Source organism: Telmatherina bonti (genome assembly GCF_933228915.1).
Source record: "Telmatherina bonti genome assembly, chromosome: 10".
NCBI lineage: Eukaryota > Metazoa > Chordata > Actinopteri > Atheriniformes > Telmatherinidae > Telmatherina > Telmatherina bonti.
Genome location: NC_136628.1, coordinates 839,041 through 866,349, shown reverse-complemented (window position 1 = coordinate 866,349; position 27,309 = coordinate 839,041). Strand labels below are relative to the sequence as shown.

Here is a 27,309-nt window from a genome sequence, read left to right as displayed (position 1 = left end):
GTTGTTTATCTGGACTGTTGTTTATCTGGACTGATGTTTATCTGGACTGATGTCCACCTGAACTGATGTTTATCTGGACTGATGTCCATCTGGACTGATGTCCACCTGGACTGATGTCCACCTGGACTGTTGTTTATCTGGAGTGATGTTTATCTGGACTGATGTCCACCTGGACTGATGTCCACCTGGACTGATGTTTACCTGAACTGATGTTTACCTGAACTGATGTTTATCTGGACTGATGTTTATCTGGACTGATGTTTACCTGGACTGATGTCCACCTGGACTGATGTTTACCTGAACTGATGTTTATCTGGACTGATGTTTATCTGGACTGATGTTTATCTGGACTGATGTCCACCTGGACTGATGTTTACCTGGACTGATGTCCACCTGGACTGATGTTTATCTGGACTGATGTCCACCTGGACTGTTGTTTACCTGAACTGATGTTTATCTGGACTGATGTCCACCTGGACTGATGTTTACCTGGACTGATGTTTATCTGGACTGATGTCCACCTGGACTGTTGTTTACCTGAACTGATGTTTATCTGAACTGATGTCCACCTGGACTGTTGTTTACCTGAACTGATGTTTATCTGGACTGATGTCCACCTGGACTGTTGTTTACCTGAACTGATGTTTATCTGGACTGATGTCCACCTGGACTGTTGTTTACCTGAACTGATGTTTATCTGGACTGATGTCCACCTGGACTGTTGTTTACCTGGACTGATGTCCACCTGGACTGATGTTTATCTGAACTGATGTCCACCTGGACTGATGTTTACCTGGACTGATGTCCACCTGGACTGTTGTTTACCTGAACTGATGTTTATCTGGACTGATGTCCACCTGGACTGTTGTTTACCTGGACTGATGTCCACCTGGACTGTTGTTTACCTGGACTGATGTCCACCTGGACTGATGTTTATCTGAACTGATGTCCACCTGGACTGTTGTTTACCTGGACTGATGTTTATCTGGACTGATGTCCACCTGGACTGATGTTTACCCGAACTGTTGTTTACCTGGACTGATGTCCACCTGGACTGTTGTTTACCCGAACTGTTGTTTACCTGGACTGATGTCCACCTGGACCTATGTTTACCTGGATTGATGTCCACCTGGACTGATGTTTATCTGAACTGATGTTTATCTGGACTGATATCCACCTGGACTGATGTTTACCCGAACTGATGTCCACCTGGACTGATGTTTATCTGAACTGATGTTTATCTGGACTGATGTCCACCTGGACTGATGTTTACCCGAACTGATGTCCACCTGGACTGTTGTTTACCTGGACTGATGTTTATCTGGACTGATGTCCACCTGGACTGATGTTTACCCGAACTGTTGTTTACCTGGACTGATGTTTACCTGGATTGATGTTTACCTGGACTGATGTTTACCCGAACTGTTGTTTACCTGGACTGATGTCCACCTGGACCTATGTTTACCTGGATTGATGTCCACCTGGACTGATGTCCACCTGGACTGATGTTTACCTGGACTGATGTCCACCTGGACTGATGTTTACCTGGACTGATGTCCACCTGGAGTGATGTCCACCTGGACTGATGTTTACCTGGATTGATGTTTACCTGGACTGATGTTTATGTTTGATGCTTTTTTTTTCATTTAGTAAACAAAAACAAGTCAAACAAAGGTTTTTTCTTTTTTTTTTGTTTTGGTTTTTTTTTCCATTTAAACGAAAAAATGTCTTGACTTATTTCTTCTTCTCTTTCTTCCGTCAGCGGTGAGTAAAGTTGTTTTCCTGTGGACCAGACTGGTCCCATTGCTTCGGCCCCACCGCGGTGTGTTGGTCCCCACCCGAAAGGCTCCGGCCATTTCCAGAGCTTTCCTGGAAAGATCTGATGGTTCTCTGACGTTTAGCTTCTGCTTCACTCACATGGCAGCCAGATGGTTTTTTATACTTTTACATCCTGGATGGAAGTTGACCGGTGACCTTTGACCTTCGGAAAGAGTTCGACGCTCCAAATGGTTTCTAACTTCTATGTAAATTTCCATTCAAGTATTGAACTGAAAGATTTAAAGGAGCTTAATATTTATAAACCGTAAAAGGTAAAACTATCAGAAGAATAATATTTTTGTTATTGCTGCTGTTTGAAGTTTTTTTATTTTGAGTACGGCTCCTCACTGTGTTTGCTGTTGTCAGACTGGTTGAGACATTCGTAATTAGATTTTATTTCATGTCACTTTTAGCCTCTGAAGCTGCATTAATAAACTAAATAATTCCAGTGTGAAGTAACTGAACTGGACCACTTGGTGTTTTGAAGCCTTTTATTTGGTAGAAAACCAGGACTATGCTGTGGGTCATGCCCACTGCCACAGTGTCAGAATAACCCGTAACTGGGTCTGTACTCCTCCCAGCATAACAAGTCCGACTGGCTTCGTTCCGGTCCAACAGCATTTAGAGTCCAGGATAAAACCTCGTCCCTGCAGAAATTCTCTCCTCGCCTCGGCGATGGAAAACATTCCCACTGCACTGTGGTGTGTTGGCCGTCTTGCCTGGACGTTGTGATGCGAGCTGCAGGGTTGATGCTGAAGCAAACAGGGCGAGACACGGAGCAGCGACCCCTACGTCGCCGTGGTGACACATGCATGCAGCGACACCAGCAGTGCTGTTGGCTCATCCTGACGGCGCAGACCCAGGACTCTCAGGACAACGATGTGTCCAACAACGCTGGTGCCACTCTGATCAGATTATCTGTTCGTGTCTCATAACTCAATAATTGAAGCAAAATTTTCTCTTTTTGCACAAAGCTGGTTTCAGAGCAGCTGTAAGGTTCCAGGTGACGTTCCAGACGGAGAGACAAGGGACCACCTGGCCGGTCACCTCTCGCTGGTGATGATGACGGATGTGTATGGGGGGCTCTCTGTTTGGCTCTGAGGGGACGATGTGACCACAGGACGGTTGCCGTGGTAATTGCAGCTGTTGATTTTCGTTGAGCCGTGTTTTCCTGACGGCTGATGAAAGTTTAAGGTCGCGCGTGGCGCTTGTTGTGAAGGTCTCGCTCCTGTCACCGCACCAGTCAACATTTTCCCAACCTTCTCAGCAGGCAGGTGTTGTTGGTGACCGTCATCATATCTGCAGGGAGTCTCCATCAGACCGAGTCTCCGCCTCCTCCTCAGCAGCCAGATGTCCTGCTTACCTTTGTCCAAACCACCAGACAAAGAGCAGACCAGGCTCTGGTCACCTTTAAGTCCCTCAGCAGCTTCTGGTTTTGCTCTTGTGTCCTGGATTAACAGATCCCCTTTCTTGATGTGAGGAGGTTGAGCGTGACAGTGAAGCAGCCTGTAGCGACCGCCACCGGGACAATCAATCCTGCAGCCAGCGTCCAGTCCCGCACCTGGAGGGAAAAACATCTCCGATTGACACCAGAACTGAGACCATGCCAGAAGTCTTGTCAGAGATCTCTGAACCAACAGCTGACTCTGTGAACCGTATGATGCCGTCTCCAAACAGCTGCATTACCAAATGTGTAATAAACTTGCTTTAGAAATGAGCCTGAACTTAATGCAAAACAGTTTTTGCTTATTTTTTACATCATTTCTAATAAATTCAGTCAAAGCTTCATCTTTAAAAATGCACAATAAAAATGACAAGCTGTCTGCGGCTTTTAAATATTCCTGAACTCTTAAAGCAAATAAAAAATAACTGAAGAAGAGTTGACTGGTACTGCTAAGATTTTTGTCTGACAGAAAATTATTTTCAACATGACTCATATTACACTGTGAACACATGGAAACATCAGGATCAACCAATAAACACAAGTTCAGCTGTTTTTGGAACAGATGTGAGTGGAAGTGTCGCAGATCTTTTCTTACTGGCAACTTTTTACCCAAACAACTTAATGCGAGTGATGATGGAGGATTTCTGGGGTCAGAGTATAGAGCCTGATGCGTGGCGGCGCTGGCCTCCCCAGAAAATAGATGTTGGAGCTCAGCAGGAGCGAAACAGTCTGTCATGGCATCATGTGACCTGCAGAGCTTTGCTTTCTGCTACGTTTTCCTCTTTTTCCAACCAAAGTTTGTCCCGGCTGAACGACTCTGAACGGCGTCTGAGGAGCCGGAACGAGGAAGCAGGAAAGGGATGGCTCCAGAGGAAAGACACGAGTCCACCGGCTGGTTGGAGTCTGATGGGAGAACACAAGCTGGAGGGATTATATCTCTCAGCTGACCTAGGAACACCTCAGGAGAGCTGGGAAATGTGGCTGGGGAGAGGGAAGTCTGGGATTCCCTGCTTAGGCTGCTGCCCCCACGACCCGACCCCGGATAAGCGGCATGAAGATGGATGGATGACGAATGGATGGATGGATGTATGGGTAGATAGATAGATGAACGGGTGGATCAAGAGACGGATGGATGGATGATAAACTGACAGACAGTTGATTTGGGCCTCCGAGTTGGAGGAAAGCAGCACTGAGTCTGCAGTACCTGGACCGGTGTGTACCTGGACCCGCATCTACCTGAACCCGCATGTCTACCCATGTCTACTTGGACTGGTGTGTACCTGGACCCACATCTACTTGGACTGGTGTGTACCTGGACCCGCATCTACTTGGACCGGTGTGTACCTGGACCCGCATCTACTTGGACCGGTGTGTACCTGGACCCGCATCTACCTGAACCCGCATGTCTACCCATGTCTACTTGGACTGGTGTGTACCTGGACCCGCATCTACTTGGACCGGTGTGTACCTGGACCCGCATCTACTTGGACCGGTGTGTACCTGGACCCGCATCTACTTGGACCGGTGTGTACCTGGACCCGCATCTACTTGGACTGGTGTGTACCTGGACCCGCATCTACCTGAACCCGCATGTCTACCCATGTCTACTTGGACTGGTGTGTACCTGGACCCGCATCTACCTGAACCCGCATGTCTACCCATGTCTACTTGGACTGGTGTGTACCTGGACCCACATCTACTTGGACTGGTGTGTACCTGGACCCGCATCTACTTGGACTGGTGTGTACCTGGACCCGCATCTACTTGGACCGGTGTGTACCTGGACCCGCATCTACCTGAACCCGCATGTCTACCCATGTCTACTTGGACTGGTGTGTACCTGGACCCACATCTACTTGGACTGGTGTGTACCTGGACCCGCATCTACTTGGACTGGTGTGTACCTGGACCCGCATCTACTTGGACTGGTGTGTACCTGGACCCGCATCTACTTGGACTGGTGTGTACCTGGACCCGCATCTACTTGGACTGGTGTGTACCTGGACCCGCATCTACTTGGACTGGTGTGTACCTGGACCCGTGTGTACCTGGACCCTAGTCTACCTGAACCCACGTCTACTTGGACCGGTGTGTATTTAGACCCGCGTGTATCTGGACACTTGTGTACCTGGACACTTGTGTACCTGGACACTTGTGTACCTGGACACTTGTGTATCTGGACACTTGTGTATCTGGACACTTGTGTACCTGGACACTTGTGTACCTGGACACTTGTGTATCTGGACACTTGTGTACCTGGACACTTGTGTACCTGGACACTTGTGTACCTGGACACTTGTGTACCTGGACACTTGTGTATCTGGACGCTTGTGTATCTGGACACTTGTGTACCTGGACACTTGTGTACCTGGACACTTGTGTACCTGGACACTTGTGTATCTGGACGCTTGTGTATCTGGACACTTGTGTACCTGGACACTTGTGTACCTGGTCCCACGTCTACTTGGACCGGTGTGTACCTGAATCCACGTGTACGTGGACCCGAGTGTACCTGGACCCTTGCGTAACTGGACCCGCGTGTACCGGGACCCGAGTGTACCTGGACCCGCGTGTACCTGGACCCGCGTGTACCTGGACCCGAGTGTACCTGGACCCGCGTGTACCTGGACCCGCGTGTACCGGGACCCGCGTGTACCTGGACCCGAGTGTACCTGGACCCGAGTGTACCTGGACCCGAGTGTACCTGGACCCGCGTGTACCTGGACCCGCGTGTACCTGGACCCGAGTGTACCTGGACCCGAGTGTACCTGGACCCGCGTGTACCTGGACCCGAGTGTACCTGGACCCGCGTGTACCTGGACCCGAGTGTACATGAACCCTCTTGTACCTGGACCTTCATGTACCTGGACCCTTGTCTACGTGGACCGGTGTGTACCTGGAGGTTTGGGAGATGCAGCGGTGCGTCCAGCAGGTCCTGTACCCTGCAGGAAGCCGAGGAGCCGTGGAGACATCGGAGACGTGACTGAGTGGAGACGATGAGGGTCCAGATGGGGGGGACTGTAGGCGTGTTGGAGGGTCAAACTGGAAGCAGGACTGCAGGACACCTGGCTTTTTTCAGAGGTGAAAGTCGAGTTTTTCTCCCTCCAGGGGTCCATCAGGTGCCCGGTTCTGTCCTTTCCCGGTTCCTTCCAGGGGGAAAAGCTGGAATGATGTGGATGGAAGAGGCTGGACTCCGGCTGCTGCAACCAGCAAACACACAGCAGCTGCAGTAAACATCTGTAAACATCTGTTAACTTTCCTCACCTTGGCATCAGGAAAACATTCACGCACCATGCTGACCTATTTGAGTCCCCATAACATCACCAGTTATATTAAAAATATCTTAAAATGTACTTCAGAGGATTATAAATGTTTAAAATGAAAAGATGTTATAAACACAAAACATTAAAATGATTTCAGATTATTTTTCTGATTTTCCTGGAAATGTTTGGATCATGTCTGTTCTGCTATTATTCAGATTATAAGTCATAAAAAATACACAAACTCTACATTTTATTATTGCTGTTCAGTTTTTAACTGCTTGGTGTATTTGAGGGTGGGGGGGTCTGGAGGCAGGAACACCTGGACAGGTGTGCAACATGCAGCCGGAGGGAACATCTGCAGTGGGTCCAGACACCATAACAGCACATGAACTGATGACGAGTCCACATTTCTCCCCTTGTTTTACATTTTAGGATGTTCACGTTTTGTTTCTTGTGTTTTGAATGAAATATTATGAAGGTGAGATTTTTGAGGGAAAAAAGCTTCAGCATGCTATTCTGACTCAGTTCCATCTTTTAACAAACTCTAAGTTATTCCAACACGTCGCAGACTGAAGAGGATTCTCCATTTGAGCCACCTGAGGGTAAGGAGCTGCTCGGGTTCGGCTCTTCATCTTCGCGGCTTTGCTCCGCAGCGCTTTCTGCTCCTCCTGGGAGGCAGGAAGGCTGGACGCCGCCGCTCGGGTCTGCTCCTCGGACAGCAGCAGCTCTCTGCGCTCGGTGTCCCTGCATGCAGGCAGACACGGCCTTAAGGGATCAGACTAACTCCTGGGTGAAAAGGGGATTCCAGACTGACTCACGTGAGGACGTAGTTCACGCTGACGATGCAGTGAGGTCTGGAAGAACGGCTGTTGTGCACGACGGTGGCGTAGCTCTGCACCCACACCCAGCCGCCGCGCTTCGACAGCAGGCGGTAGTACCTGGTGGTGACCTGGCCCTTCACCAGCACTGCACAAAGATCAGGAAGAGTCATGGAAACTGCTCCTGTAAAAGCATCCTATCCAGACACAGTTTGCACGCTTCTGATTCTCCTGAGGAGCTTCACGGAGAGGTTACTTCCTGATTCTCCAGCTGCTACGTCTCTGAGACCTTCTGGCGGAAAAGATTCCTTCATAATAATCTTCCTTCCCACAGCAGTCTAAGTGATCTGTGGTCATGAAGGATAAGCAGCAAAGCGGACATGGATCCCTCCCCTAAATCCCTCCAGGCCTTCTAAAGCAAACAGAACTCTGATCATTACATCACAGCTTACTACTTACATAAATGGTGAGAATATCGAAGATGGAAAATGTCACAGGAGTGAACATGGTGGTAGAGCGTCTTCTCGATCAGGTCCTGAGGCTCGTATCCCGTCAGCTCGGCCACCCTGTCTCCAGCAGGCAGGACAGACAGTTAGTTCCTGCAGCAGTACTGAGTAAAACACATGAACATCGCATGTCTGACGTCCCACGGTGGCTCTGGCTGAAGGACAACCGCTTCAGCTTCACCCAGCCTGAAACCTGTGATGTCGCCACAAAAACAGCCTTCAATAGAACTTTGTAAAAATACAGAAATACAACCCCAATTCCAAAACCAGTCAGAAGCTCGGAGCAGCGATGTGGACTCAACGTAAACCTGCTGAAACTGAGACGCTTCGCCAGTTTGTGGAAAACGTGAGCTTACTTAGAATCTGATGGCTGCGACCCGTCGGTAAAAGGTAGAAAACGGAGCAACAAAGGCTGGAAAGCTCTTTGTATGTCCGTCTGAGACGTAAAAGCAGCTTTTCAGACGTTCTCCAGTCTGAGACAAACTGGGTCCAAAACTTGTGGAACAGAAAAATGTTCCTCGTAGTAAAATGATGGGTAAGAATCAAACCGTCAAGAGGAATCTCTGTGTGCATGGGACCAGGCTGAAGGTCAAACTGGATGCTGGGGTCTTCAGGCAGCACTGCATTAAGACACGATTCTCTACTGGAAACCAGTGCATGGACTCAGGAAGCTTCCAGAAACCAGTGTGAACCCAGTTCAGGCTGAAATCCACACATGCAGGTTAAAGCTCCATCATATGTGAAGAGGATCCAGAAACACGCCGTCTTCTCTGGACCAAAGCTCATTTACAATGTTCTGAGTGGAAACCTGCTCTGTGGTCAGATTTCTCCACTCGGACAAACATCTCCTACCTGACGTCCAAAAAGATGAGTTTCAAATCCAGACTGGCCCGAAACATGAACATGTTGCTGTGGAGTTTGATCTCTGTCGTCCCACTGGGAGGCAAGGAGTGTCCCACGGCTACCAGGCCCACGGTCTGACAGCAGGGTTCATACGTCGTCATGTCCATCACGTAGTGGCGAAGCTTCAGGTAGCCGCTGCAGTGGATCACCTGGGGAACAACGATGAGGAGCGACTCCCGTCAAACAAGCAACATACAGCATGGATGAGCACACCTAGCCTCTCTTTCCCAGTGGATTCTACATCGTTTCAGGGGGTTCATGTTAAAAACTGAGCCAAAGAGAAGCATCTGAAGCTAAGAACAGGAAGAAGTTAAAGTCCAGGTGAGTTCCTGCTCTGCTCTCTTCCTTTCAGGTAAAAAACCTGCGGAGAAAAATCTGCGTGATCAGTGAAACATAAAGACCTTCCTGGCAGCGTTGAAAAGGAGGTGAAGCGGTGAAAGGCTAGCAGCAGCTGCATTGAAAACACCGACATTCATCTCTGATGGAAACAAAAACTCCTGAATGTTCCAACACTTCTCACAGCAGAGTCATGGATTTATACTCCCTGGGATCCAGTTAGTGTGTGTGTGTGTGTGTGTGTGTGTGTGTGTGTGTGTGTGTGTGTGTGTGTGTGTGTGTGTGTGTGTGTGTGTGTGATCACATGACCTCAGGTACCTTCAGACACACTGATCACATGACCCCGACATGGAGCACCAGTGCAGGTGGGAACCAGGTGTCTCCAGGATGATTTCGCCTTCAGTCTCCCAGCAGTGTTCATTCAACCGTACATTTCATCTGTCTTTATAATGTTGGATTCTAATGTTGGATTCTAATATTGGATGCTAATATTGGATTCTAATGTTGGATGCTAATGTTGGATGCTAATATTGGATGCTAATGTTGGATTCTAATGTTGGATGCTAATGTTGGATGCTAATGTTGGATGCTAATGTTGGATGCTAATGTTGGATGCTAATGTTGGATTCTAATGTTGGATTCTAATGTTGGATGCTATTATTGGATGCTAATGTTGGATTCTAATGTTGGATGCTAATGTTGGATTCTAATGTTGGATGCTAATGTTGGATGCTAATATTGGATGCTAATGTTGGATTCTAATGTTGGATGCTAATGTTGGATGCTAATGTTGGATGCTAATGTTGGATTCTAATGTTGGATGCTAATGTTGGATGCTAATGTTGGATGCTAATGTTGGATGCTAATGTTGGATTCTAATGTTGGATTCTAATGTTGGATGCTATTATTGGATGCTAATGTTGGATTCTAATGTTGGATGCTAATGTTGGATGCTAATGTTGGATGCTAATGTTGGATTCTAATGTTGGATTCTAATGTTGGATGCTAATATTGGATTCTAATGTTGGATGCTAATGTTGGATTCTAATGTTGGATTCAAATGTTGGATGCTAATGTTGGATTTTAATGTTGGATGCTAATGTGGATGCTAATGTTGGATTCTAATGTTGGATTCTAATATTGGATGCTAATATTGGATGCTAATGTTGGATTCTAATGTTGGATTCTCATGTTGGATTCTAATGTTGGATGCTATTATTGGATGCTAATGTTGGATGCTAATGTTGGATGCTAATGTTGGATGCTAATGTTGGATTCTAATGTTGGATTCTAATGTTGGATGCTATTATTGGATGCTAATGTTGGATTCTAATGTTGGATGCTAATGTTGGATTCTAATGTTGGATTCAAATGTTGGATTCTAATGTTGGATTTTAATGTTGGATGCTAATGTGGATGCTAATGTTGGATTCTAATGTTGGATTCTAATATTGGATGCTAATATTGGATGCTAATGTTGGATTCTAATGTTGGATGCTAATGTTGGATTCTAATGTTGGATTCTAATGTTGGATGCTATTATTGGATGCTAATGTTGGATGCTAATGTTGGATGCTAATGTTGGATTCTAATGTTGGATGCTAATGTTGGATTCTAATGTTGGATTCAAATGTTGGATGCTAATGTTGGATTTTAATGTTGGATGCTAATGTTGGATTCTAATGTTGGATTCTAATGTTGGATGCTATTATTGGATGCTAATGTTGGATGCTAATGTTGGATGCTAATGTTGGATTTTAATGTTGGATGCTAATGTTGGATTCTAATGTTGGATTCAAATGTTGGATGCTAATGTTGGATTTTAATGTTGGATTCTAATGTTAGATTCTAATGTTTTATTCATACAGTTTAATTCTTTCCGGTTATTCTGTTTGAATTATTTCTGCTGAGATAGGAGAGACGAGAGAGAGAATGCGGTCACGCGAGACTCGGCGAGATTTGGCAGGATCAACATGGCGCACTACTGAAGTAAACAAAACCTTTATTACCAGGCTAACGGTAAGAAATTAAACGAATAATTTAAAACAGTTAAAAACTCCAATCACACCAACCCGGTCACTCTGGATAACAACGAAGAAGATCTCATCAGCCCGATAGAGGTAATCGAAGAAAGCTTCCAGCGGATCGTAACGGGGAAAACCAGCAACACCGCGGCGATGGCGTCCAAAACCGGTTCCACCTCCAAAAGAGTTCGCCCAGCGGATTCCCCCGAAGTAACCTTGCCAGGTTCTCCAACAGGTAGTGTTACGACGGATATCCTAATCTCCATCGACGGGAAGTTATCCAGCCTAGACGCCAGGCTTTCCCTGCTGGAAGTTCTACACCGGGAGTTCCAGTCGTTAAAGCACAGTCTAGAATACAGCCAGCAGCAGGTAGAAGCTTCAGCTACGGAGAACAACGCGCTTAGAGACTCTGTTAAGACTCTCATGGATGGAGTATGCCGACTAACGGAGGAAAATAAAAAAATGAAAGAATTATTCTTAGATATCCAGGCCCGTAGCATGAGAGATAACTTAGTTATTTCAGGGCTCGCTGAGCAGCCAGAGGAAGACCCAGAGGTAACCATGAAAGAATTCATCCGATCCCACCTGAAGCTTCCAGAGGAAAAGGTAAAAGCCATCTCCTTTCACCGTGTTCATCGCATGGGAAGGAAAACATCGGAGGGCAGACCAAGACCAATAGTTGCTAAATTCGTGCTACATAAAGAAAAAGAAGAGGTGAAGCGCTGTGGGAGACAGCTCCGTGGGACTAATATCAGCATCAGTTCCCCAGAGAGATCCTGGAGCGTCGTAAGATCTTGTTCCCCATCAGGAGGAAATTCCTGGACGGAGGAGCCCGCGCGGTCATCTCGGTGGACAAGCTCTATGTCAGTGGCCAGCTACATCGTGACCATAACACCACTCCCTGGCTCTACTAACCTCAGATATGTATCCACACTCTACACGCTTTGCACTGGTGATATTAAGGCTAATAAGTCTCACTGGGATTTAATCAGAGTTTAATGTTTGCTCACAATAGTTAACAACACTGCCAGTCTCTTTCACAAAACAGATCTCCTTATGGGTTTGTTTTTCCTTTTCACCCACTTTCCTCTTTTGGTCAACTTCTGGCTCATCTTTTTCTCTCTTCTTCCATACTCTCTTCTTTCTTTCTTTTCTAGCTGCCACCTCACAGAACTAAATAGCACAGATGCAAAACTACACAGTTCATTAGATAACACTTACATACATAACCCAACACTCTCACTGTTATTATTTCAAACATATTTAGTAACATTCAATACAGTCACACAACACAAGGCATACATACTTACACCTGCGCACACACTTATTCACATCAAGTGGAAGCATCTAACACCTACCCTGTCACCACAAGCATGACAGTACTTAGGTTTATCACACGGAGCTGGGACCAGAGAGAAGAGACTAACAATCTTTAACAGGCTAAATGATCTACAGGCAGACATTGTGTTCTTACAGGAGATTCATATGACAAATACTTCAGTGGATGCTCTCTCTACATCCCAGTTTCCTCATGTTTACTCCGCCTGCTATAACTCCAGACAGAGAGGGGCTGCCATTTTGATAAATAGAAAAGTGACATTCACAGAAATCAACAGAACCACAGATCCAGAGGGAAGATTTATTATAGTGACATTAACTATTCAAAATATGAAGTTATGCTTAGCTAACATATATGGGCCAAATGTGGATGATTCCTCCTTCTTTCATTCCTTTTTTAAAACTGTCTCAGAACACTCAGACAACACACTTATATCATAGGAGGAGATTTTAATGTGGTAATGGGTCCCGTAGACAGGACGAATAATTCAGAAAACAATAGAACCTGGCAGTCTACAGACACTGTTAAACAATATATGGAGGAACTTGGTCTTTGCGATATATGGCGGTCTTTTCATCCTAATATCAAGGAATACACTTGTTTTTCCTCAGTTCACCACTCATATTCTAGGCTAGATTATTTCCTGGTTAGCAGCTTGTTGGTGTGTATGATTTCAGAAACCCAGATCCACCCCGTTACAGTCAGCGATCATGCACCAGTTTCCTTCACTGTAAGAAATACGAGAATCACACCACCTGCTAAAAGCTGGAGATTCAATACAGCACTGCTTAAAGACCCCGACTTTATCAGCTATTTCACAAAAGAATGGGCTGTTTACCTAGAAAATAATGATAAACCAGGAGTTTCAGCATGTGTTCTGTGGGAAGCAGGTAAGGCGGTAATGAGAGGAAAAATGATCTCTTTTGCATCATATAAAAAAAAGAAGGATAACTCAAAAATATCAGAACTAGAATTAAGAATTAAATCATTAGAGGATGCCTACAGTGCTTTACCAAATGAACAAACGTTGTATCAAATAAGGGAGGCGAAACTTGAATTAAACAAAATAATCAATGAAAGAACGGAGTTTCTGGTGCAAAGGTTACGCTTGGAGAGGTTTGAACACAGCAACAAATCTGGAAAATCTTTAGCCAGTCAACTAAAAACAAACAAAGAAAGAGCAACTATTTCATCTGTTAAAGATCCAGCAGGTAATATCTTACATGACCCTGACACAATAAATAACATTTTTAGAGACTTCCATAAAAATCTGTATACATCCCGATTAGATCCATCAGATAATGACATAAATCAGTTTCTTAATAATATAGACCTCCCAGGACTACAGCAGGAACACGTTACAGCCTTAGATTCCCCCCTTACAGCAGAGAAGCTACATGAAGCCCTCAAACATATGCCATGTAAAAAAGCCCCAGGACCGGATGGCTTCCCAGCAGAGTTCTATCAAGTATTCTGGACAACACTGGCCCCTACGTTTTTCTAAATGGTGACACAAATAAAGGAAAATGGCTACTTACCCCAAAACATGAGTTCTGCCAGCATAATTGTACTGTTAAAACCAGGCAAAGACTCCACACTTCCATCTAGCTACAGACCCATATCACTGATAAATGCAGACCTTAAAATAATCTGCAAAGCTTTAGCTGCAAGGTTAGAGAAAGTAACTCCACTCATTATACACCCTGATCAGACAGGCTTTATAAAAGGCAGATATTCCTCTGTTAACATGCGCAGGCTAATCAATATAATAGATTACTCTACCATCAATAACCTGGAAACAACTATAGTTTCTCTGGATGCAGAGAAGGCTTTTGATAGAGTGAATTGGAAATTCTTACTAGCTACTTTAAATAGATTTGGCTTTGGACCTTCCTTTCTTGACTGGATCAAAATCTTCTACAGCTCCCCTAATGCGAGAGTCAGGACGAACGATCAAACCTCTCCAAGTTTTAATCTTCAAAGGTTGTCCACTCTCTCCCTCACTTTTTGCTGTATTTATTGAACCACTAGCTGCTGCAATTCGACAGAATCAAATTATAAAGGGCATCCAGTCCAAAAATATAATTCATAAAATAAGCCTTTATGCCGATGATACTTTACTATTCCTCCAAAACTCACAAACATCATTATCTGAAACAATCTCACTAATTAATAAATTCTCATCACTATCTGACTACTCTATTAATTGGTCTAAGAGCACAGTCCTACCAATTAACTGTAGGTTTCAAAATCCATCCAACATTAATTTACAATCAGGTAACATTAGATACTTAGGCATAAATATTCCCCCCAGGCTCTCAGAACTGATAAAATGTAATTACACTAACCTTCTGAAGACAATAGAAGATGATCTCACTCGCTGGAAGTCACTCCCCATTTCACTTATGGGGAGAGTTGCTACGATAAAAATGATGGTTCTACCCAAAATCAATTATCTGTTCTCCATGATTCCTATGAAACCTCCCTCCACCTGGTTCAAATCACTAGAATCATACACTTCCCAATTTCTCTGGAAGAATAAACCACCCCGGATTAGTTTAAAAACATTACAAAAACCTAAAGATCAGGGAGGCTTAGACTTGCCTAACTTTCAACATTATTTCTTAGCCAATAGGCTGCAATATATCTTAAAATGGCTTAAACCGAGTCCATTAGATGAACCATGGATAGACTTAGAACAAACGTTCTGTGACATTGTGGAAATCTCTAATCTTCCATTCTTCAGCTTCAGTGTAAAAAAGTTAAAGTGCTTCAAAAGCGTCAACATCAGCACCTCTCTGACAGCTTGGTGGGGAATTTCTTAAAAGAACCAATTCATAAATAATCCCATGTAAACTCACACCTATCTGGAACAACCCTGACATTCTTTTAAACAAAAATATGATCAACTTTAAACAATGGATTAATAAAGGAATTAATTATTTAGAGCATATTATCCATAACAGAAGAATTTTATCTTTTGACACTCTATCATCACAATATGGAATTAATAGCAGCAGATTTCTAGAATATCAGCAACTCAAATCCATTATACTTAGGAAATTCCCGCTTCATCAAATAGACTTGGAACTTCCTCCCACAGTAGCAGAATTTATGGAACTTCGTAGCCCAAAGTTACTTTAAAAAATATACAGGTCGATGTCAAAAATAGATGATTGAAATTCCTTGCCAACTTCCAAATGGGAGGCAGACCTATCTATCAGTCTCAGTCAACCTTCTTGGCTGCAAATATGTCTAAATGCTTTTAATATGACAGACAGTTCAAATCTACAACTCATCCAATACAAAATCCTTCATAGAACACATTACACAGGACAAAGAATGTTCAAGATGGGTCTAAATCACTCAGAGATCTGCACACAGTGCACATGTAACGCAGTAGATAATTATTTACATGCTCTATGGCTCTGTCCACCTGTTCAAAATGTCTGGAATAAGGTTTGTGGGGAATTATCAACATGGTTCAGATGCAGCATTCCTGCATGCCCCAAGCTTTGCTTACTGGGAGACCTTAGTGACATCAACATGGACCCCAACAACACACACACTATCCTTGTGGCCCGATGTAAAGCAAAAAAAAAACTATCCTATTAAACTGGAAGTCCAAAAGAAGTCTAAGTATTAATCACTACAAAAATCTCCTGTTGGAACACAAGTCTCCAGATCACATCTGCTTCCATCAAAAATTAATCGGCCAATGCTCGGGTTGTTGGGGGGAGGGTCTACGGACGTGTCCTTGTCCTTGGGGATCCCGCCCCTGGTATCGTGGTGGCGCCGGCCCGCGATGGTTTTGCTCTGGGTGGGCGGGGCCCGCTGGGTCTTGGCCGGGGCTCTGCCGGGGGGAACGGGTGGTCCTGGGGCCTGTGGGCTGCCGGCTCTCTGTGCGGCCCGCGCTTCAGCGCCCGCCGGGCCGGCGTGCCGTCGCCCTGTGCTACCCGGTGCCCCTGCCTCGTGGCGCCGGGTGGCGCCTGCCTGGAGGCTTCCACTGCTCTGGGCTCGGGGGACGGAGGCTCTCTCTGCTTTGCCTGCCCGGGCTCTGTGCGCGGTGGGCTTGCCGGGCCCTGGGGGCCTTGGCTTCCTCCCCTACACCTCGGGTCGTGGTCGTGCTCCCCTACAAGCACTCAGCTGATCTTTGATTGCATGATCACAGGTTGAACAGTCACACGTGCACGCCCACATGCGCTCATCTTCCCATCTGCTTCCTACTAAATGTTGCTGATGACTCTCTGTAGGTATGTTTAATAACGGTTGGTATTGGAATTGTTATTTTATTCATTCATTTACTTTTTTTACTTTTATTTTTCATTTTTTTTGTCTGTTTTTGAATATTGTCACTATCCTACTGATGTCTTGTTGTATTTTTTCAGTACTTGACATTGTTTTGCAAATACTGTAACTTTAGCAGCTTAGACACGCCTTTCTTTTCTCTCTTTTTCCTCCTTTCATTTCCTCTTTTATTTCCTCTTTCCCTGCCAGGTCCAGCTCGGCCATATCAAGACTGACGATGATTGCAAAATGATAAAAGGAAAAAAAAATATTAAATAAATAAATAAAATAAAATAAAATAATTATCATAATAATAAAAATATTCAGATTATCAAGGGCAGCTATTTACATGAGATGTCTCCCTTGACAGAGCAAATCTGTCTGGCAAAAATATGGCACGCAGATTGTTGCTGAGATGCTGGACAGGACAAGTTAAGAAAAAAAAAAAAAAAAGAATTATTTCTGTTGTTCGGTTGCGTCTTGCTGTCTGTCCCCTCCCAGGACCGTACACGCCAACTGAGTCTGGTGCAACACGGTCTCTGTTAGAGAAACAATAAAGATCTTAGAGATCTTTAAGATGATTTTAGTTTATTTGAATTATTTTACTTTATTCAACAGTATTGAAAACATTTCTTCATCATCAAAGTTCTTCATAATCTATTTATTTTAATAGTTCTTTTACTTTTGCACATGGCATCACTGTGGTCAACCTTGTTGTTTGGAAAGTTCAGTATGAATAAAGTTGCCGGCTGCTGCTGCGTTCAGGACGTTCCTTCTCATCAGAAACCAGCTGCCGGGCAGAAGGCCGATCCATACCAGGGTGTGCTTATGGTTTGAGCTTCACACTGATGTCACCTCTGGAAAGGTTCAATAGAGGTTAATCTTTTTAAGATCTGCTGGAGTGTTGCGTGTTTGCTAAAAGCGGATCAGTTTAATGGTTTTTATTGTTGCCTGGTTTGGAAGCTGAACTCTGGAGTAACAGGAATGCTGTGAGGAAGACTCATTCTGTCTTCAGCGTCCCGCTGGGTAAGCTGTCTCCACTGCTGTTAAATGTTTTTCAAAGTTGAGATTCATTCATGTTTTTTCATATATTTATTGTTATTGGCTTGTTTGACGTGTGCGGTTTGGTCATTGTGATGTCCCGCATGTCGGATCCAGGCTGTAAATCTTTGTTCATGTGTGTCTGAACTCGTCTTACTGCTTATAGAGTCGCAGTTTTTCCACTGGCAGAACATACATCAGAACTTCTACAAGAGATTATTTTGTAAATTTGTTTCTTAAAATATACTTTTGTTTTCAAATAAGCGAATGCATTTTAAAAAAAATAAATTTATTCTCAAACTGTTAATATATTTGCTGAATGTGATTTGTTGATGTGTTTGGGACATAAATGAGTTTTTGTCCTCTGAGCCACCGTATCTAAACGTAGGACGTGAAAGACATCCGAACCTTCAGACAGAGCGAGGATGCAGGGGGTTCTGGTGGATTCAGGTCGCCATGACAACACGCCACAACCAGCGATTTGACGCATTAATTCCACAGATCGATCTCTTGCATTAATCCTGATAGACCCGATTAAAAACTGTCCTATGAATAGAAATATTTGAATATTCATTCATTCATTTTCAAAACCGCTTATTCCAATTCAGGGTCGCGGGGAAGCTGGAGCCTATCCCAGCCGGCTTTGGGCAACAGGCAGGGTACACCCTGGACAGCTCGCCAGTCCATCGCAGATATTTGAATATATAAATGTAAATATATATATCGGTAATGTAAATCTAATTTAATCTAATTTACTAGTTATTGTGATCTTTGTGTCATCTTCTCTTTAATACAGCAGCTATGTCTTTATGTAAAGCATTTTGAACTGTTTTGTACATAAAATGTGCTTTATAAATAAACTTGCCTTGCCTAATGTAAACATGAATATATGACTAGCTAAAACACAACACATGTACTCTACATATCAATATGTCTCATAAATAAAATAGAATTATTTTCCTGTTTTAACTGATCAGTAATTGTAAATAAACACGTGTTAGAAACCAATGAAAAACGTATGTTCTCCTGTAAATAATCTTCACACGTTGTTCGCAGCATGCAGCTGACATATTTGCAGTTTTTGCTTGTTTAACTTTAATTCTTTTTGTTATTCAGCTCATACAGAAGGTGAACTTTGTCCTGTAGATCATAACGTCTCTAACTGTTAGTGCTGAAAGGTATGATCAGGTAAACAGCACATGGTTCTGTGAACAGGATTCAGACTCACCTTATATCCTCCACATGTCAATCCCGCATTTCTCTTTGCAAGAACACACTTCATCCTCAAGAAGAAGGAGCGCTCAATTTCATCGTCTGTCCAAGATCACAAAAACATTGTTACTTGCATTCGGTCCAGGTTTTACTCACTTTGTAATGATGTGAAACTAAAACCCTGTGAAGCTGATCTAAAATCCAGCATTATTTATCCCACTGTGACATCAGGTGTTCCCCACGGTTCAGTCCTGGGCTTCTTCTCTTCATCATCTATCTTCGACTCCTTGGCAATGTTTTCCATAAATCCATTTTCACAGTTTCTTGGATCATGATCTACCTCTCCAGCAAACCCAGTGCAACCCTCCCTTCCTCATCTCATACTTCCTGTTGTATATCAGATAAACTTCCTGTTTATCTGACATAAAATCCAGTCATGTCACTCATTCTGCATGTCTATGCAGCATCTCTCGTCTCCACCCCCCGTACTACCTTCACAGCCTCGTCGCCTCCCATACTGGAATGCCAGCACCAGTTTCTGCTCCAGACACACCCACTCCTGTCAATCACCTGAATACAAACCATCCACAGGTGCAACCAGCACAAGCTGCATATTCGCTCTTTGTCCAGCATTGTTCATGTATCAAAGATCAATCAAACCAAAGTTACTTTATTCATCCCCGAGAGGAAATTCAGAGTTCAAGCCAGCTCGTCCAAGGTCAGACATACGGACATGCAACATTCATGACTAAAGAGTAATACAGAACCGAGCTAAGCTTAGGCCGTGCAGCTAGTTTACCAGCGCTGCCTTACACGATAAGAACAGAGATACATCAGGATCATAGGGGGGGTCGAGGAGAAAAAAGGTCATGTAACTCCAGGCATACATAGAAAAAAACCTCATACACTGAAGCACACACTAAAACAAGACACACAAAGTCCAGGGAGGCTGTGAGTCATGTGGGAGGGGACTGGGGGTGGTTGAGGAGGAGGGACAGAGCGTCTATGAACATGTCTTCTTCCGTTCTCGGGGGGGGGTTGCGCAGGCCCAAGGTCGCTGGGAAGCCGAATCCAGAAATGATTGTTGTTTGGGTTCCAGCCGAGGAAAACAATTTGCCCTTGGCCTTGAGTCCATAGCAGGTCTCAGGCTGGCAGCTCCAAACAGCCAAATGGGGGGGTCAATTTCCACCCATCCATGCAGACATTTTCTCCATGTTGTAGTCGATTCTGTGGACCAGCTCTGGGACCGAAGCAAGATGACCAGTCTGGGCCAGACTGGTATCCTGCTTGTGATTGAGTCCGGTCTAGCACATACCGTTACAGAATTCTGGCAGCCTGCCAGTTGTTGCCAGAATCTCACGGGTGTTCAGGTAGATCAGGACTCCACCAGCACCAATCAGCAGAATCCCGATCACCAATAATCCAAAGATGTGAACATCCTCCACGTCCTCAGAGGACAGAACCGCCAGACACATCGTTCTCCACCTGGCCCATGAGTCCTGAACTTAACCATCCGGAAGCATCCCCTCAGGACATGCGGGCTCCCCTCTGCCTGATTTTTGGGTTGAGAAAATTTGATCAATTGGGTTGATAGACCAGCCGATCAGATCCATGATGCAAAATTGAGTAAAGAGCAAAGAGATGTAAAAAGAGGCTCAGAGTCAGACAGGACAAAGTTGCAGGCCAGAGTGGGAGGGAGGGGAGGAAACAGGAGCAAAAGACAAGCGAGAGCAGGAGTGGAATCAATGGATGTCCCTTCCTCAGTGCTGTGACTCTGACTCACCTGGCTTTCCCTCTGGATGTCTGCTATCTGTTCCTGAATTCTTCTTTGGTCTACCGCCCAAGAAATCTCCATAATCTTCAGATATTCCAGAATTCAGCGACTCACATCCCGACGAAAATTCCCTGGTTTCACCGCATTACCTAAGTCCTATAGAGCAGCTGCACCGGCTACCGGTTAAACCAGGACTACCATTCAAAATCCTCCTGGATTTGGTCCTAATTTCATCAATTATGTTTCTCTAATTTGGTCAGAGCAAATTGCAAAAATTACTACAAATAGCATAGTCTCCAAATAATTTCAAATAGCTTGTGGAAGTCTTCAAGGTTGCCTCCCAAGTTCTACTCTTTGTTTTGTTATTAAAAAATTTTAAAAGATCAAATCTAAATATTAAAGGATTTGCAGCTCCGGTTCTCTGAATTAAAAATGATGAGGTGGAACGGGAGATTCTCATCATGACGTGGTGGAATTGGAGATTCTTATCATGATAAGGTGGTGGAATGGGAGATTCTCATGGTGATGAGGTAGAATGGGAGATTCTCATCATGATAAGGTGGAACGGGAGATCCTCAACATGATGAGGTCGAACGGGAGATTCTCATTGTGATGAGGTGGGACGGGAGATTCTCATGATGAGGCGGAACGGGAGATTCTCATCATGATCTGGTGGAACGGGAGATTCTCATGGTGATGTGGTGGAACGGGAGATTCTCATGACGTGGTGGAACGGGAGATTCTCATGATGTGGTGGGACGGGAGATTCTCACGATGATGAGGTTGAATGGGAGATTCTCATGGTGATGTGGTTTAACAGGAGATTCTCAGGATGTGGAGGAACGGGAGATTTTCATGATGTGGTGGAACGGGAGATTCTCATCATGATGAGGTGGAACGGGAGATTCTCACGATGATGTGGTTTAACGGGAGATTCTCATCATGATGTAGTGGAACGGGAGACTCTCATCATGATGTGGTGGAAAGGGAGATTCTCATGATGAGGTGGAACGGGAGAATTTCATTGTGATGAGGTGGAACGGGAGATTCTCATTGGTGATGAGGTGGAACGGGAGATTCTCATGGTGATGTGGTGGAACGGGAGATTCTCATGGTGTGGTGGAACGGGAGATGCTCATCATGATGAGGTGGAATGGGAGATTCTCATGATGATGAGGTGGAACGGAGACTTTCATGGTCATGTGGTGGAATGAGATTCTCATCATGATGTGGTGGAACGGGAGATTCTAAACATGATAAGGTAGAATGGGAGATTCTCATGGTGATGAGGTGGAACGGGAGATTCTCATGGTGATGAGGTGGAACGGGAGATTCTCATCATGATAAAGTGGAACGGGAGATACTCATGGTTATGTGGTGGTATGGGAGATTCTCATCATGATGAGGTGGAACGGGGGATTCTCATGGTGATGAGGTGGAACGGGAGATTCTCATGGTGATGTGGTGGAACAGGAGATTCTCATCATGATGTGGTGGAACGGGAGATTCTCAGAATGTGGTGGAACGGGAGATTCTCATCATGATGAGGTGGAACGGGAGATTCTCATCATGATGTGGTGGAACGGGAGATTCTCATCATGATGTGGTGGAACGGGAGATTCTCATCATGATGAGGTGGAACGGGAGATTCTCATCATGATGAGGTGGAATGGGAGATTCTCATGGTGATGAGGTGGAACGGGATATTCTCATGGTGATGAGGTGGAACGGGAGATTCTCATCATGATGAGGTGGAACGGGAGATTCTCATCATGACGTGGTGGAACGGGAGATTCTCATTGTGATGAGGTGGGACGGGAGATTCTCATGATGAGGCGGAACGGGAGATTCTCATCATGATAAGGTGGAACGGGAGATTCTCATGGTGATGTGGTGGAACGGGAGATTCTCATCATGATGTGGTGGAACGGGAGATTCTCGTGATGAGGTAGAACGGGAGATTCTCATCATGATGTGGTGGAACGGGAGATTCTCGTGATGAGGTAGAACGGGAGATTCTCATCATGATAAGGTGGAACGGGAGATCCTCAACATGATGAAGTGGAACGGGAGATTCTCATTGTGATGAGGTGGGACTGGAGACTCTCATGGTGATGCGGTTGAACAGGAGATTCTCATGGTGATGTGATGGAACGGGAGATTCTCATGCTGTGGTGGAATGGGAGATGCTCATCATGATGAGTTGGAATGGGAGATTCTCATGATGATGATGAGGTGTAACGGGAGATTCTCATCATGATGTGGTGTAACGGGAGATTCTCATTGTGATGAGGTGGAACGGGAGATTCTCATTGTGATGAGGCGGAACGGGAGATTCTCATCATGATAAGGTGGAACGGGAGATTCTCATGGTGATGTGGTGGAACGGGAGATTCTCATCATGATGTGGTGGAACGGGAGATTCTCATGGTGATGAGGTAGAACGGGAGATTCTCATCATGATAAGGTGGAACGGGAGATCCTCAACATGATGAAGTGGAACGGGAGATTCTCATTGTGATGAGGTGGGACTGGAGATTCTCATTGTGATGAGGTGGAACGGGAGATTCTCATTGTGATGAGGCGGAACGGGAGATTCTCATCATGATAAGGTGGAACGGGAGATTCTCATGGTGATGAGGTAGAACGGGAGATTCTCATCATGATAAGGTGGAACGGGAGATCCTCAACATGATGAAGTGGAACGGGAGATTCTCATTGTGATGAGGTGGGACTGGAGATTCTCATGGTGATGAGGTGGAACGGGATATTCTCATGGTGATGAGATGGAACGGGAGATTCTCATCATGATGAGGTGGAACGGGAGATTCTCATGGTGATGAGGTGGAACGGGAGATTCTCATCATGATGAGGTGGAACGGGAGATTCTCATCATGACGTGGTGGAACGGGAGATTCTCATTGTGATGAGGTGGGACGGGAGATTCTCATGATGAGGTGGAACGGGAGATTCTCATCATGATAAGGTGGAACGGGAGATTCTCATGGTGATGTGGTGGAAAGGGAGATTCTCATCATGACGTGGTGGAACGGGAGATTCTCATTGTGATGAGGTGGGACGGGAGATTCTCATGATGAGGTGGAACGGGAGATTCTCATCATGATAAGGTGGAACGGGAGATTCTCATGGTTATGAGGTGGAACGGGAGATTCTCATCATGATGTGGTGGAACGGGAGATTCTCATGGTGATGAGGTGGAACGGGAGATTCTCATTGTGATGAGGTGGGACTGGAGATTCTCATGGTGATGCGGTGGAACGGGAGATTCTCATGGTGATGTGATGGAACGGGAGATTCTCATGGTGATGTGGTGGAACGGGAGATTTTCATCATGATAAGGTGGAACGGGAGATTCTCATGGTGATGTGGTGGAACGGGAGATGCTCATCATGATGAGTTGGAATGGGAGATTCTCATGATGATGATGAGGTGTAACGGGAGATTCTCATCATGATGTGGTGTAACGGGAGATTCTCATTGTGATGAGGTGGAACGGGAGATTCTCATGGTGATGAGGTGGAACGGGAGATTCTCATGGTGATGTGGTGGAACGGGAGATTCTCATCATAATGAGGTGGAACAGGAGATTCTCATGGTGATGAGGTGGAACTGGAGATTCTCATCATGATGTGGTGGAACGGAAGATTCTCAACATGATGAGGTGGAACGGGAGATTCTCATGGAGATCTGAGGAAACGGGAGATTCTCATCATGATGAGGTGGAACGGGAGATTCTCATGGTGATGTGATGAAATGGGAGATTCTCATCATGATGAGGTGGAACGGGAGATTCTCATGGAGATCTGAGGAAACGGGAGATTCTCATCATGATGAGGTGGAACGGGAGATCCTCAACATGATGTGGTGGAACAGGAGATTCTCATGGAGATCTGAGGAAACGGGAGATTCTCATCATGATGAGGTGGAACGGGAGATTCTCATGGTGATGTGATGAAATGGGAGATTCTCATGATGATGAGGTGGAACGGGAGATTCTCATCATGACGTGGTGGAAGGGGAGATTCTTATCATGATAAGGTGGTGGAAGGGGAGATTCTTATCATGATAAGGTGGTGGAACGGGAGATTCTCATTGTGATGAGGCGGAACGGGAGATTCTCATCATGATAAGGTGGAACGGGAGATTCTCATGGTGATGTGGTGGAACGGGAGATTCTCATCATGATGTGGTGGAACGGGAGATTCTCATGGTGATGAGGTAGAACGGGAGATTCTCATCATGATAAGGTGGAACGGGAGATCCTCAACATGATGAAGTGGAACGGGAGATTCTCATTGTGATGAGGTGGGACTGGAGATTCTCATTGTGATGAGGTGGAACGGGAGATTCTCATTGTGATGAGGCGGAACGGGAGATTCTCATCATGATAAGGTGGAACGGGAGATTCTCATGGTGATGAGGTAGAACGGGAGATTCTCATCATGATAAGGTGGAACGGGAGATCCTCAACATGATGAAGTGGAACGGGAGATTCTCATCATGATGTGGTGGAACGGGAGATTCTCATGGTGATGAGGTAGAACGGGAGATTCTCATCATGATAAGGTGGAACGGGAGATCCTCAACATGATGAAGTGGAACGGGAGATTCTCATTGTGATGAGGTGGGACTGGAGACTCTCATTGTGATGCGGTTGAACAGGAGATTCTCATGGTGATGTGATGGAACGGGAGATTCTCATGCTGTGGTGGAATGGGAGATGCTCATCATGATGAGTTGGAATGGGAGATTCTCATGATGATGATGAGGTGTAACGGGAGATTCTCATCATGATGTGGTGTAACGGGAGATTCTCATTGTGATGAGGTGGAACGGGAGATTCTCATTGTGATGAGGCGGAACGGGAGATTCTCATCATGATAAGGTGGAACGGGAGATTCTCATGGTGATGTGGTGGAACGGGAGATTCTCATCATGATGTGGTGGAACGGGAGATTCTCATGGTGATGAGGTAGAACGGGAGATTCTCATCATGATAAGGTGGAACGGGAGATTCTCATCATGATGTGGTGTAACGGGAGATTCTCATTGTGATGAGGTGGAACGGGAGATTCTCATTGTGATGAGGCGGAACGGGAGATTCTCATCATGATAAGGTGGAACGGGAGATTCTCATGGTGATGTGGTGGAACGGGAGATTCTCATCATGATGTGGTGGAACGGGAGATTCTCATGGTGATGAGGTAGAACGGGAGATTCTCATCATGATAAGGTGGAACGGGAGATCCTCAACATGATGAAGTGGAACGGGAGATTCTCATTGTGATGAGGTGGGACTGGAGATTCTCATTGTGATGAGGTGGAACGGGAGATTCTCATTGTGATGAGGCCGAACGGGAGATTCTCATCATGATAAGGTGGAACGGGAGAATCTCATGGTGATGAGGTAGAACGGGAGATTCTCATCATGATAAGGTGGAACGGGAGATCCTCAACATGATGAAGTGGAACGGGAGATTCTCATTGTGATGAGGTGGGACTGGAGATTCTCATGGTGATGAGGTGGAACGGGATATTCTCATGGTGATGAGATGGAACGGGAGATTCTCATCATGATGAGGTGGAACGGGAGATTCTCATCAATGGGAGATTCTCATCATGATGAGGTGGAACGGGATATTCTCATGGTGATGAGGTGGAACGGGAGATTCTCATCATGATGAGGTGGAACGGGAGATTCTCATCATGACGTGGTGGAACGGGAGATTCTCATTGTGATGAGGTGGGACGGGAGATTCTCATGATGAGGTGGAACGGGAGATTCTCATCATGATAAGGTGGAACGGGAAATTCTCATGGTGATGTGGTGGAAAGGGAGATTCTCATCATGACGTGGTGGAACGGGAGATTCTCATTGTGATGAGGTGGGACGGGAGATTCTCATGATGAGGTGGAACGGGAGATTCTCATCATGATAAGGTGGAACGGGAGATTCTCATGGTGATGAGGTGGAACGGGAGATTCTCATCATGATGTGGTGGAACGGGAGATTCTCATGGTGATGAGGTGGAACGGGAGATTCTCATCATGATGTGGTGGAACGGGAGATTCTCATGGTGATGAGGTGGAACGGGAGATTCTCATTGTGATGAGGTGGGACTGGAGATTCTCATGGTGATGCGGTGGAACGGGAGATTCTCATGGTGATGTGATGGAACGGGAGATTCTCATGGTGATGTGGTGGAACGGGAGATTTTCATCATGATAAGGTGGAACGGGAGATTCTCATGGTGATGTGGTGGAACGGGAGATGCTCATCATGATGTGGTGTAACGGGAGATTCTCATTGTGATGAGGTGGAACGGGAGATTCTCATTGTGATGAGGTGGAACGGGAGATTCTCATGGTGATGTGGTGGAACGGGAGATTATCATCATGATGTGGTGTAACGGGAGATTCTCATTGTGATGAGGTGGAACGGGAGATTCTCATGGTGATGAGGTGGAACGGGAGATTCTCATGGTGATGTGGTGGAACGGGAGATTCTCATCATAATGAGGTG

At 45.3% G+C, this 27,309-nt stretch overlaps 1 protein-coding gene across 1 annotated transcript in view; it reads right to left on the bottom strand.

The window, feature by feature from the left end:
* Positions 1-2,861: 2,861 nt before the first annotated feature.
* sim2 (SIM bHLH transcription factor 2) overlaps positions 2,862-27,309 on the bottom strand; it is a gene marked incomplete at both ends in the record, with an annotated part of 81,283 nt that continues 56,835 nt past the window's right edge. The window contains 8 exons of the mRNA XM_079247962.1: positions 2,862-3,379; positions 4,055-4,165; positions 6,159-6,408; positions 7,122-7,269; positions 7,344-7,491; positions 7,803-7,909; positions 8,702-8,901; positions 19,008-19,093. Of these exons, the coding sequence (XP_079104088.1) occupies positions 2,862-3,379; positions 4,055-4,165; positions 6,159-6,408; positions 7,122-7,269; positions 7,344-7,491; positions 7,803-7,909; positions 8,702-8,901; positions 19,008-19,093 (1,568 nt within the window). The remainder of the gene's footprint in view (positions 3,380-4,054; positions 4,166-6,158; positions 6,409-7,121; positions 7,270-7,343; positions 7,492-7,802; positions 7,910-8,701; positions 8,902-19,007; positions 19,094-27,309) is intronic.